This window comes from Pteropus alecto, unplaced genomic scaffold, assembly GCF_000325575.1.
Source record: "Pteropus alecto unplaced genomic scaffold, ASM32557v1 scaffold2751, whole genome shotgun sequence".
NCBI lineage: Eukaryota > Metazoa > Chordata > Mammalia > Chiroptera > Pteropodidae > Pteropus > Pteropus alecto.
In genome coordinates this window covers 37,948-51,840 of record NW_006430563.1, presented here as the reverse complement: position 1 = coordinate 51,840, position 13,893 = coordinate 37,948, and the positions used below count along the sequence as shown (strand labels likewise).

At 36.7% G+C, this 13,893-nt stretch overlaps 1 protein-coding gene and 1 pseudogene across 1 annotated transcript in view; one reads left to right on the top strand and one right to left on the bottom strand.

The window, feature by feature from the left end:
- Positions 1-6,940: 6,940 nt before the first annotated feature.
- LOC102878783 (T-complex protein 11 X-linked protein 2) overlaps positions 6,941-13,893 on the top strand; it is a 13,477-nt gene continuing 6,524 nt past the window's right edge. Inside the window, exons 1-2 of the mRNA XM_015592823.1 lie at positions 6,941-7,050; positions 9,672-9,792. Of these exons, the coding sequence (XP_015448309.1) occupies positions 7,022-7,050; positions 9,672-9,792 (150 nt within the window). The 5' untranslated portion in view covers positions 6,941-7,021. The remainder of the gene's footprint in view (positions 7,051-9,671; positions 9,793-13,893) is intronic.
- On the bottom strand, positions 12,744-12,862 carry LOC112482512 (annotated as a pseudogene).

The following is a 13,893-nucleotide window of genomic DNA, read 5'->3' as shown; positions in this document are numbered from 1 at the left end:
ATTGAGGATCTTTTCCCAAGGGCAAACTTCAACATTGCCTTAGTATCTTGGTTTAAGGCTTGTTTTTGTAAACTTAACGTTTGTTGAGATTTTAGGCATCTTCTGATGTCTTTTCACCTATAATTCCTGGCTAAGAAGTCAGGGGTAGCCAGTGTTCTCTTACATTCATTTTTAAACTTTCTATTTGTGCATAAAGTCCAGCTGGTAGATACTGTTTATAATCTTAGCATTGATGGCCTTTATATATATAGTCCTTGCATCCACATAGGATAAGTTACTTATAACCATCTACAGTAGTTGTCTCCATTGTTCCATAATCTTCATGAAGTGGCATGCATTTTCAGCTTCTCACAGTTTATTTTCATTTCTTATGTAGTGATGAAATAATAAATACAATCATTATGTTGAGACTCCTATGGTTCATTCTTGGTGGTCTTCTAAGGAATAAAAATATAAAAGAGTACTCTTTTCAGCTAAACAAAATGGTTTAAGGAAAGCTACTTTAGTAGGTTGGTTACATGGAAAAGGTGCTCCTATGTCCAAATCAAGTGGATCCTGTCTTGGAGATGCTAAGTGATTTTCCATAGAATTGGAATCATAGAATTCGGGAACCTTTGGAGATAAGGTAGTGTGGACTATCTTCCTTATCTCAGAGATGAGGAAATAAAAACACAGGGTCTGAAGTAATCTGCTCAAGGTGAATAAGGACTGGAATTTAAACTGGGCACTTTTGCTTTCTGAATAATGCTTTTCAACTTAAATAGAGGGGACATCCAAGACTGGGCTTGGGTAGGGAATGGGGCAGGAAGCATTTGCTAATACACACTGTGTTAAGTGTATCACATATTCTATTGAGCATAAACTCAGATATTTCATACCTGCTAATAAATTGAAGCACTGAACCTCTGGGTTTGTCCCGAACAGAATTCACTGTCTTATGAACCAATTAGTTTTGGTGTTCATGGTTAGCACAAGGAACGCATAGGAATGAGAATGTCTCTATTTCTACCCTTAAACGATACTACTACCACTTTTAATTTATAAAAACCCATCACCTATAACCCAACCAATTAGAAATGTTAACATTTGGGTGTATAACCATCCACACTGTGGTGTGTGTGTGTTTCCTACAAAAAAAAGGGATTATGCAGTTTCTACTTATTTGAAACCTCAAATATCTTACCACCCATTTCTAGTGGCTTACATATTTAAATAACAAAGTGGGGGCTGTTTTCTTTGCTAGAACGTGAACTTCCACGATAAGCATATGAAAAGATGTTTCACTTCATATGTCATGAGGGAAATGCAAACTAAAACAGTGAGATACCATTACACACATTAGAATGCCCAAAATCCAAAACAGTGACAGTACCACATGCTGGCAAGGACGTGGAACAACAAGAACATGGGGTACAAAATGGTGCAGCCACTTTGGAAGACAATTTGGCAGTTTCTTTTGAAAGTAAACGTGCTCATATCATACAACCCAGCAATCACACTCCTTGGTATTTACCCAAAGGAGCTGAAAACTAATGTCTACACAAAAACCTGCACATGATTATTTATAGAAGTTTTAGTTATAAACACCAAAGCTTGGAAGCAACCAAGATGTCCTTCAATATTCAATAGGTGAATGGCTAAATAAACTGCTGTACAACTGGACAATGGAAAATTATTAAGAACTAAAAAGTAATGAGCTAGCAAGACATGAAAAGAAGTGGAGGAAACTTAAATACATGTTACTAAGTGAAAGAACCCCTTATGAAGACTACTGGATAATTCCAATTATATGACATTCTGAAAATGGCAAAACTATGGAGACAGTAAAAAGATCAATGGCTGTCAGGGGTGAAGTGGAAGGAAAGAATAAATAGACAGAACATAGAGGATTTTTAGGGTTGTGAAATTACTTGGTATGATACTGAATGGTGGATATATGTTGTTTTACATTTGCCCAGCACCATAGAATGTACAACACCAAGAGCGAAACCTAATGTAAACTCTGGAGTCTAAGTGATAATGATGTGTCCATATAAGTTCATCAATTGTAACAAGTGTGCCACTCTGGTAGGGGATGTTGATAATGGGAGAGGTTATGCATGTGTGGACCCCGAGAAGAAAGATTCATTTGATGTGAACCCCAAGAAGGAATTTATCTGCTGAGATGGACTCCAATGGTCAACCAAGGGCTTAAATTTTATAATTAAATCTTAGTGGCCATTTGCTGACGTACTCTGTATACTGGAAAGAACCTCAGACTGAACTCTTCTGTTTTCTATGCTATGACTTAATTTGTTTACATTGTCTGAATCAACCACTACGGGGAAGCCCTGGTTCGTATTTCTACCAATGGACTGAGATCTTCCCTGTCCAATCATAACTATATAAATTGTATCCTCATTTGCATCTATACTGACCAACCACAACTGCATGATTTGGACCAATCAGAACTGTATGATTTGGAAACCTCATTTACATGAAACAGACCAAAATGGAAATAGTGGGAGGGAAAATTCTCTATAAAAGGCTCTATCTCTCCTTTGTTTCAGTGGAGTACACTTGGTTTCTATTGTAGACTGTGTCTCCCTAGTTTGCAAACTGTTGCCTGAATGAAGTCCTTTATTGCTCCAGTGACTTTTGGATTATTTTATATATGAAAGGAGCTGGAGGCTTAAGGGAAATTTCTCTACCTTCTGCTTAATTTTACTGTAAACTTGAAAATGCTCTATAAAATATAGTCTATATTTTTTGAAAGACAGTTTAACTTACATGAATTTAGTAGTAATAGAATTTCAGGAATCACTGAGGGGAGCTTTTTAAACAATGCAATTTTTGTGATGAAAAATAGTGTCATTGGATTGTTTCTCTTAGAAACAAACCAGGTAGAAATTTGATTTTTAAAAGAAATGATCTGATATAGTGAAACATACTTTTATGAATGCAAAATTTGATGTTCAAATCAAGAAAAAATATATTTAACCATTTCTCCTGGGTTTTGTGTGACAGCATTTTGTTTCACAGTTGACATTACTGAGGCAGATATCAGGAGAGGATAAGGAAGTTATTCAGATTTAGTATTTATTAGTATTGTACACACTTTAGCTAAGCAGTAACTTTACTGGCCAAGACCCCTTATATCTTCTTGTATCTGGAGGATGGCATGAAGTTTCCTTAGTCAGGAAAGTTCTTGGACCTCTCCTCTAAAATATTCTTTTTCAAAATACACATGTGCAAAATATCCACATTTCACTATTGATACTAACAAAGATTTGAGATGAGAATTTGGTCAAATTACAGTCGTTTTATGAAAAAAAAGTTAATGGGTTAAAAATTAAGTCAAGATAAAAGATAGAATAGTTTAGAAACATCGTATATGTATATGCATATGAATATGTGTATGTGTCTGTGTATGTATACACACACACACACACACACACACACACACACACCGCCCACAAAAATTTAAAATGGGCCAATCCAGAAGTAGAGTGAAAAAGTAGACTGAGAGTAAAGATTGAGAAACATGAGGACCCTTAGAGTCATCTATTCCCGCACCCTCAGGTTCTAGATGATCTCCAAGGCTCAAAATTGAATTGTAATGAAGAACATGCTAGAAATTCAGTTGGAAGAACCAACCAAACCTAAGCTCCCTCAGACATGTGGTCGTGCCCCATCACCAGTTTATTGAGGCCAGACCTTTAAAATGATTCTTGTTTTTTTAGATTTGTAAAATGAGAGTTTAACAGCTTATTTGTCTCCTTCACATTTGTGGAGAATTCACTAAAACAAAATAAAAAAAGAAAACCTCAAAACAATTTAGGAATTCTGTAACCCTGTTGGTTCCTCATTTCTAAGGTTACATGAACAGTATGAAATGAGTATTTAAATGGTTTATCCCCTTGGGGACAGAGGGTAATAACTTTAGATAGCTCCTAGCCCATAGGGGAGGAATTGGACTTGAGAAGATTAATACCAAGCTCTGGAGGGTCTTTGAAACTACAAATACGGGTAAGAGCTCAAAGCCTCCTCTTGGAGAACCTCCGCCTCCCTCCTCTATCGCCCAACGGTACACCTCTGCTTGCCTCTCCTGCTCTCTCCACCCTTTGTTTTCAGTTTTTGGACTCTTCTACCTAGAGTCGTTAGCAGGGGTGCACTGCATGTAAATCTCATCATCTCTATGGTTCCGTCCAACTCCTTCCCAATGATCTCCCCTCTTGCTCTGTTCCCCATGGTATGCCCCAAGACCAGATTGGCTAGGCAGAGGGGCTTTACTAGCAGATGCAGGTGCTGGGCAGCGGGTCGAAGACTGGAAGGAGGTGAGAGAACAAGGGCTGTGGGGGTTTCTTGCTGCCTGAGTCCAGTGGCCAGCGCTCTTCATAACCAAAGGGGCATCCGGGGCAAAAGTTAAGGATGAAGGGCGTCATTCCTGAAGTAATTAAAGAGAGCCGAAGTCAAGGAAGTTTCCTCTCCAGCTCGGTTAGTCATGTACAGTGTATCCTCTGGCAAGTCGTTGCCCATCTTTGGGCCTTGATTTCTTCTTCTGCTTGCCTGACACTAAACTTTGATTTCAGGAAAGGCAGCCCCACTAGTCTCAAGTTCTCTTTACCCCGCGAGGCTATTTGAGGACCCTAGCTGTTTCAATGACAGGCCCTTGAAGCCCTTGTCCATAACCTCCTTAACTGGGAGCAGCAAGTTCAGCCATCAAGGAACAAAATGGTAGTTGAAGAGCCATCTTTCCCCCTCATTCCTGCATCAGAGCCAGATCATATACCATCAATAGCTTGTCTCTTTTCACCTCAATTCCAGATAACATCAAGATGCCCAAGGTTAAGGAAACTGTGCATCAGAATGATACCAGTGAAGCAGAGACTGGGGCCCATAAACCTAAAACACCAGGGAAAAGCCAGGAAAACAAGAGCTTCGATTTAGATGACCGCTCTCCTGGTAGGTCTAGAATTCTCTCACTTCCTTGGGTAGTACTTAATAGTTGGGTTAAAGGAATAGAGAGTCTGTGGCTTAAGTGCCCTTAAGGAGCATAGAAGGCTCTTGCAACCTTGCATTTTTTTCTTCATCCTTCCACTACTCCTCTTTTAAATTATGCTTTTCCTTGTCTTTCCCCTCTCCAATCTTTACATATAGGACCTAGGCCTCTGATTGGCAACTAAAATTAAAGACATTTTGTTTCTAGAGAAAGAAGCCAAAAAAGTGTAATTACTTGTGTTTGACAAGACATGAGAATGTTTGAGTTAGTTCAAAACGTGAGAAATAGATTGCATTCTTATATTTTGATTTTTTATGTTGTAAATGGTAGATCTAGGACAGATGTGAAGAAATCCAAATTATCTATAGCTGAAATTGTGTTCTGTCCTTTCTCAGGGGTGCTTTGCTGAGATAAGAATTATTACTGCTTTAGAATAAAATTCTTTAGATCTATAATAAGTGTTTTTCTGTATACATATGAGCACTAAAGCTCTTTCACACCTTACGGTAGACATTTATTTGAGGTTTTGGTTTGACTAATCCAACGCCATAGGAACTCAAATTGCAATTCTCTTACAATAATCTACAATGAATTTAACCAAACATCAATCTGAAGATCTGTCAAAAGGAAGCGACCTGATCTATACTCCTAATGACAGAAATGGGAAAAATAGTTGGAAGCCACAATTATATTAAGTTGAATAATATGTTTCTCTGGTGGCCACTTAGAGTCACTGCTAGTAAACAAAATGGCACAATTCTTAGTTCATAGTGTCTCCCAAATAAGTGGCTTAGTGATCAATTAAATGATATATTTTAACGTTGCAGCTTTTTAGTTAGGGTAGAAATTAAATGTGAATTTATGCTACTACCTTTGGTCAAAAGACTTTTTAAATGTGCATAAGCAAACCATCTCCTTGATGTGAGTTTTAGGATTTTCATATGTGGGTTTTATTATATGTTGGGGACAAATAGTTCTCTTTGAACAAGTTATGGAACTATATTGAAAGTGAGTGAGAAAATAGTTTTATTGCATGTTTTATTTTATATACCAAGTAATTATAATTACTATATGTGCTTACTGTATATCATTGCTATAAGTAGTCTGTGTAATGAGCTAAGAACAGTGGTTCTTAAATTCCAATGCCAGTGTGATAAAGTTCTTACCAATCTTGAATGGAATGAAATAAAAATGTTGTAATGAGATTTTTAAATAAAGTTACATTGATTCAATTTAAATTATTTCTTTATTCTGACTCTATTTCCTTTCAGTGTTTTGGGATGTTAAAATATATATATTTTTCTTAATGAAGTGATTATTTGGATGATGGTAAGGTGAAGTTTTTGTTTGTTTGCCTTAATGTCCACATATAAAAAATAAAAATTGGCAAATCAGTGTAAGTAATTCAGTATTTTTTTAAAATTTTATTGGTTTGTGGAATCAATCTCCAGATTTGGCATCCATGCGTTAAACGTGGTTCAGCCTTAGAGCCATCTGGTAAGATTTGTGGTATTATCTATAAGGAAACTCTCATCTTGTGTATCTTCTTATCTCATCAGAGGTAGAAAGAGGATAATAGAAACAATAACTTTTAGATAAGTTTTTATTTTATAAACCACGACTTGTTCATTGGGTTTTTGTGTGTGTGTTTTACTTATAGTTTTAACATTTCAAGCAAAAAGTTTTAAAAATCAGTTTCACTTTTTGCTTTTCATAAACTAACTACTGTTGTCATGCTTGACTTCTCTGAGTTTCTAGTGCTTTTGAAGGGCAAAGAGTTCAGAACACATCAAATACTAAAATGATCAAGTCTGTGTAAGATCTGTTTCATGACTCTAAATTTGAGGGCCTTACTTGGTTGAATGAATCTCTGAATAAAGTAGAAATTCTTCTTGTGGGGTTCCCTGCTGACGATGACTGCTGTGCCTTTTTCCAGAGAGCCAACCTGAAGCACTTTCTGTTGCAGATCTGATAGAGACTGTTAACAAAGTTTCTAAGCTTAGCATTGCTCATGAAATTGTGGTAAACCAAGATTTCTGTATGGAAGAGAGTGTTTTACCACCCAACAGGTATGGACTTTTCTGGGTTTTGTTTTTGTTTTTGTTTTTTTGTTTGTTTGTTTGTTTGTTTGTTTTTCATTTTATTCCCCCTGGCATTGGTACATAGTACAAATGACTTTTGATCAGGTTTGAAGCATTTTTATTAATACAATTAATATTTGAGTATGTCTTAAACAGTACCAAAAAATAAAACAGAGGAGTAATCGGTGTAATTATTAGTTTCAAAGAGTCAAATCAGAAAAAAATATATTTATATAAGGAATAAAGCAATGCAATTCCTATCATCATTTTGGTTTCTCAGTTAACAATAAAGCATAGAGTGAATTTCAGATCTTCTCAGACATTCTTGGAGGAAGTAGCTTCTAGCAGTTATTCCTTTAATTGTCTACAGATTAAACAAGTACAAATAAAAAGATTACTTTTTTAATAGTGGTATTGCCAACTCTTTATATGGGATAAGAGATTTCAGGGAACATTTCTGCTTCATAGCCAGCTCAATAAAGATTTTGTAAACCAAGATCAGAACCTCATTGATAATACCCCTATAAAATCAGTCTTTATTTTGATTCTTCTTATATTGATATTACAATACATAAATAAGAGTCATTTAGTATGTATTGAATGCTTCTAATGTTTTTTTAAAAAATAGTTAAAAGGTAAATTTCTTTGTTGGAATCTACATTGTATGGCATTTCTAATTTCCCACCTTAAATGCTTCTGTTATTTTGCCACTTTTGGGATTCTATTATTAAAGCCCCTTGCTTTGTCAGTGCTTCTCTTGACTTTCACACTCCTCAGTTTGTCCTTGCTTGCTGTCAACAGGTACTCAAGCCAGGCATAACTTTCCTGAATTAAGTTTTCACCAAAACACAGGTCTTCTAGCATCTTCTTTGCTGCCTTCACTGTCCCTGGAGCCTGAATTAGATTTATTTTCATGCTATCAGGGTTCCAGAGAAAGTAAAACTAGGAGAGTTGAAGGTCTGTTAAAGTGGCTGAGGGGTCATGATAGTGATGAGGGGTGGGCAAAGGAAGCAGAGGGAATAATACTATCTAAAGCTTAATTTTCATTGCTTTGATATTAAAAGTCTTATTCTAGTGTAGTAATGCACAATGTATGCTGGAAAAGAGGTTGAAATAGAATTTGGGGTTATCTATTATCTATAGATAATTGATTATTGATTTTACTTTTGGGTTTATAAAATGATACTAATTACAGTTATAGATTCCTAAGGGAGATCTCATTGCCAGATATTTATTTAACAAACATTAATTGAATACTTACTAGGTGATAGGTAGAATGTTGAGTGCTAGGGACATATAGATGAGTAAGATGCTGGCTTTGCCATTAAGAAGCTTCTATAGGGGAGATGGTAAAATAATAAATAGTTACTGAGCAGTGATAAGTTCTGTCGCATCTAGTATATGGAGTTCTATATTCATGCTCAGCTGCCTCAGGAGGATCAAGGAAGACTTTCTTGATAAAGTAATGCTTGAGTTGAGTCTTAGAGTATAAATGGGTACTTTTCAGGTGGTTTGGGGGGGAAAAATTCTCCTGAAAGTGGACATGATATGCAGAGGCATAGAATAGTGGAATACGATTATATATTCATTTTAAGTAGATTGTTATTGTTGTAACATAGAGTGTTAGAAGGAGGAACGCGATAAGGTAAGAGAGGTGGTGGAATAGGATCGTGAAGGGTCATGTATCCTGCTAGTGATGGAGAGCCCCTAAAGGAGTTTAAATGAGCATGCCATCATGATCAGATTTGTATCTTAGAAAAATCATTGATTCAAACAAAGATATGTGGCATTGTGTGAGTAAGACTTTGTTGGAGCAGGAAGGCCATTTAATAGACTATTGAAATAGTCTAGTTAGGAGATGATGGTAGATGGGGATGGATTCTAGAGATATTTAGGAAGCAAAATCTCTGGAATTTGGTGACCAAGTGGATAATAAAGATGAGGTAAAAGTAGTTAAGAAGGACTCTAGTACACACCAGGTAAATAATAGTAACATCTCACAAGTGGTATTGTTGTGTTGGGGGAGGAACTTCAACTTTGTTCAGTTATCTGTGTATTGTTTGTAAAATTTTTAACAAAATGCATGAATTAATATTGTATTTTTTAAGGAGAAAAGGCTAGGCTTTCTGGTTTGCATGAACAAGAAACAGGTTTGAAAAGGGGAGATAATGAGTTCAATTTTTGGCTTGCTGAGTTTGAGGTGCATGTAAGACCAAAAAGTCATATCAAGAAAGAAAATTATTTCCTGGATTTTGAGACTGAAAGAAAAAGATCATCTAGTTCAAAGGCATATGTCTGGATATGGAACCTAATTTAGGTTAGATGAAGAACCAGGGCTAGCACTCAGGGGCTCAAACCCTAGTTCATGGTTCCTACTTGCAGGAAGAAAGCTTTGCTGGAACCATGAGATACTCTTCTGAGGGGGTTTGGCCAATACCTTTGTGTCTGAGACTGAACTTAGTTCAACTCTGCTCAAGTCTAAATATAGCTCTTGGCCTATAAATTTAATGGTCTTTCATGATCTTAAATGCTGTTTGGGATTTAGGAGATTATGATCCTACATCAATTCTTTGGGTAAAGAGCAATTTCCTCATTTAACCTTCTTATAGTCTGGAAGGCAGGTTTTTTGAGACAATGTACAATGCTTTTTGGAACCATCTGAAAGAGCAACTATCAAGTACTCCCCCTGACTTCACTTGTGCTCTTGAACTTCTAAAAGAAGTTAAGGAGGTGAGTAACCAACCTTGTATTTGTAAATGTTAAGTACATGGGCATCCCAGGCCTTTGGACTGACTATTGATGGCCACTAGTATACTAAATAACATACTTCCTTTCTGAATATGGTTCACTACTTAAATAGATAATATGGAAAAGTTTTCATTTTATTTGTATGAGATGAAGCTTGAGAGTTGATCTTGCTATGACAACACAGGACATCATTCAATTAAACAGGTTTTTTTTTTTCTGAAGCCCCACTATGTTTTACGTGTTTCAGAAGCACATAGATGAATAAGAGAACCCTTGTTCACAAGGAACTTAAACTTTTGACTCAAAAGCCTATTTCAAGTGCCCCTTAATGGTTCCTTTGCCTATTTCATCTTTACTCTTTGAAATTAAACAATCTAAAAGTGTTTTTATCCATTATTAAGAATACCTCATCTCCTTATGGTGGTGTGTATTTTTATTTTTTATATCATTCTCTTTTTAATCACACTCTTGTTTTTATTTATATCTTTATCTCATTCTGCCCAGAAAATAATGTAGTACTACTGTTATTACTGATCCCAATAAAGTCTTGAATTGACAGATATTGAGGACCTGTGGGCTAGTCCCAGACAGCAGCTGGTCTTGCTGTGATCTGGGTCTTCTGCGGGAACTCACAACAGTTACCAAATTTGCAGCAAGACTGAGACTGTATCGATCTGACTGCCATTGGCTCTCTGAGACCCCGCCCCACCCAACCTGCAGACTGGTCTGGGCAGTTGCTGCTGGATGGTTGCCAAGCCCCGCTCTGAGTGATTCAGGGCCAAGTATTCACAGTGGGTGACCATCGCTGTGAGCAGCATTTCCAATCCTGGCAACAGTAGTCAGCACAGTAAGCTACATTTCCATTCCCAGCGGGCGACCAGCATTGTGAGCCACATTTCAGAGATCCAGAATAGGCAACAACCATCAGTGAATAGCTTTGCAGTTCTCACTGGGTAGTCCTGAGCAATCAAAAGCAGCGGCTGACCTTGGCCTACACGGGAGCCCCTTCCAAGTGGCCACAAAACCAAAGCATCTGGAGGCTGGCACCAGACCACCACGGAGCAACTCCTGACTAGTTCCAGTAGTGATACACACAAAGGGTGGTTACAACAAGTACAAAGCCTGCTAGGGCAAATCCCACTCAGAGAGGTCAGCCTCCACACAACTCTTACCTTGAGGGTGCTGCCTATTCCTACAATTAGACAGCCTGAATGTTAATCACACCCACTGATCTACTAATAACAACAAAGGCTTGGCGACAATAGAAGATCACACACAACCCACACAAAGGTCATGTCCAGAGCTCCCAGTGCAAGGGATCAGGGAGAGTGTGCCACTGGGCCACCCAGGACACCTTCCACATTAGATCATCTGACCAAGGCTGAGAGACAAAACAGATATTCCTGACACATAGAAATGAACACAAAGAGATTAATAAGATGAGAAAACAAAGAAACATGCCACAGATGAAACAAGAGAGAACTCTAGAAAATAAGCTAAATGAAATGGAGGCAAGCGACCTACCAGAGAGAGTTCAGAATAACAGTTATAAGGATGCTGAACGAACTTATGGGGAGAATAGATGAGTACAATGAGAACCTTAACAGAGAGATAGTAAGCATTAAAAAGGACATATAAATCATAAAAAAGAACCAGACAGAAATGAGGAATACAATAACTGAAATGAAGAATACATTAGAAGAATTCAACAGTAGATTGGATGGAAAGGAAGATCAAATCAGCTAATTGGAAGACAAGGTAGCTGAATACATCCAATAAGAACAACAAAAAGAAAGAATTGGAAAAAAATGAGAATAGTTTAAGAGACCTCTGGGACAACATGAAACATAAAAACATCCAATTCATAGGAGTACCTGAAGAGGAAGAGAAAGAGCAAGGGATTGAGAATCTCTTTGAAGACATAATGACAGAAAACTTTCTTAACCCAGCAAAGGAATTAGACATACAAGTTCAGGAAGCACAAAGCGTTCCAAACAAGAGGAATTCAAACAGACATACACCAAGACACATCATCATTAAAACGCCAATGGTCAAAGACAAAGAGAGAATCTTACAAGCAGCAAGAGAAAGTCAGCTAGTTACTTACAAGGATACCACCATAAGAATGCCTGCTGCCTTTTCAATGGAAACTTTGCAGGCCAGAAGGGAATGTCAAGAAATATTCAAAGTTATGAAAAACAAGAATCTATAACCATGGATACTCTACCCAGCAAGGCTTTTGATTAAAATGGAAGGTGAGATAAAGTTCAGGAATCACAAAGCGTTCCAAACAAGAGGAATTCAAACAGACATACACCAAGACACATCATCATTAAAACGCCAATGGTCAAAGACAAAGAGAGAATCTTACAAGCAGCAAGAGAAAGTCAGCTAGTTACTTACAAGGATACCACCATAAGAATGCCTGCTGCCTTTTCAATGGAAACTTTGCAGGCCAGAAGGGAATGTCAAGAAATATTCAAAGTTATGAAAAACAAGAATCTATAACCATGGATACTCTACCCAGCAAGGCTTTTGATTAAAATGGAAGGTGAGATAAAGAGCTTCCTGGACAGAAAAAAAAGCTTAAAGAATTCATCACTAACAAGCCAGCATTACAAGAAATGTTAAAGGGTCTTATGCATAAAGAGAAGGATTAAAAAAGAAAATAGAAATAACAAATATGAATAATAAAATGAGAGTAACAATGTACCTTTTAGTAATCACTTTAAATGTAAATGGATTAAATGCTCCAATCAAAAGACATAGGGCAACCGAATGGATAAGAAAACAAGACCCGTGAATATGCTGTCTACAAGAGACTCACTTCAGATTGAATGACACTCACATACTGAAAGTAAAGGGATAGAAAAAGATATTTCACACAAATGGAAATTTTATTTATTTTTATTTTATTTTATTTTATTTTTTTATGCCTGCAACACCTGGTCTTCCTAGGTGGTCTCCCATCCAAGTACTAACCAAGCCCAACCCAGCTTAGCTTCCGAGATCAGACGGGATTGGGCATGTTCCGGGTAGCATGGCCATAGACTACAAATGGAAATTTTAAAAGCCGGGGTAGCAGTACTTATATCCCATAAAATAGACTTTGAAACAAAGGCTACAATAGGAGACAAAAAAAAGGGCATTATATAATGATAAAGGGATTGATAAATCAAGAGGACATAACCCTAGTAAACATATACACGCCCGACATAGGAGCACCTACGTACATAAAGGAATTATTGACATAAAAGGAGAGATTAATAGTAATACACACATAGTAGGAGACTGTAACCCCCCATTGACACCAATGGACAGATCTTCCAGGCAAAGAATCAAAAAGGAAACAGTGGGCCCAAAAGACACACTAGACCAGATGGATTTACTAGATCTTTTCAGAACATTTTCCCCCAAAGCAGCAAAATATACATTCCCAAGAGCACATGGAACATTTTCTAGGATAGACCACATGTTAATACACAAAACAAGTCTTAATAAATTTAAGATGATTAAAATCATATCAACTGTCTTCTCCAATCACAATGGTATGAAACTAGAGATCGACTACAAGAAAGAAAACTGGAAAATATACAAACACATGGAGGCTAAATAACATACTACTAAACAATGAATTGGTTATTAATGAGATTAAGGGAGAAATCAAAAGATAGAGACAAATGAAAATGAAAACACAATGACTCAAAATCTATGGGACAGAGTGAAAGCAGTCCTAAGAGGGAAATTCATAGCAATACAAGCCTACCTCAAGAAACAAGGAAAAGCTCAAATAAACAATCTAATCTTACACTTAAAAGAGCGAGAAAAAGAACAGCAAACAAAGCCCAAAGAGAATAGAAGGAAAAAAATAATGAAGATCAGAAGAGATATAAACAAAATAAAGTCTAAAGAAAATACAAAAAAAAAATCGATAAAACCAAAGCTAATTCTTTGAAAAGATAAGCAAAATTGATAAAACATTAACTAGACTCATTAATAAAAAAAGAGAGAAGACTCAAACAAATAAAATCAGAAATAAAAGAGAAGTGACAACTGATACCACAGAAATACAAAGGAGTAAAA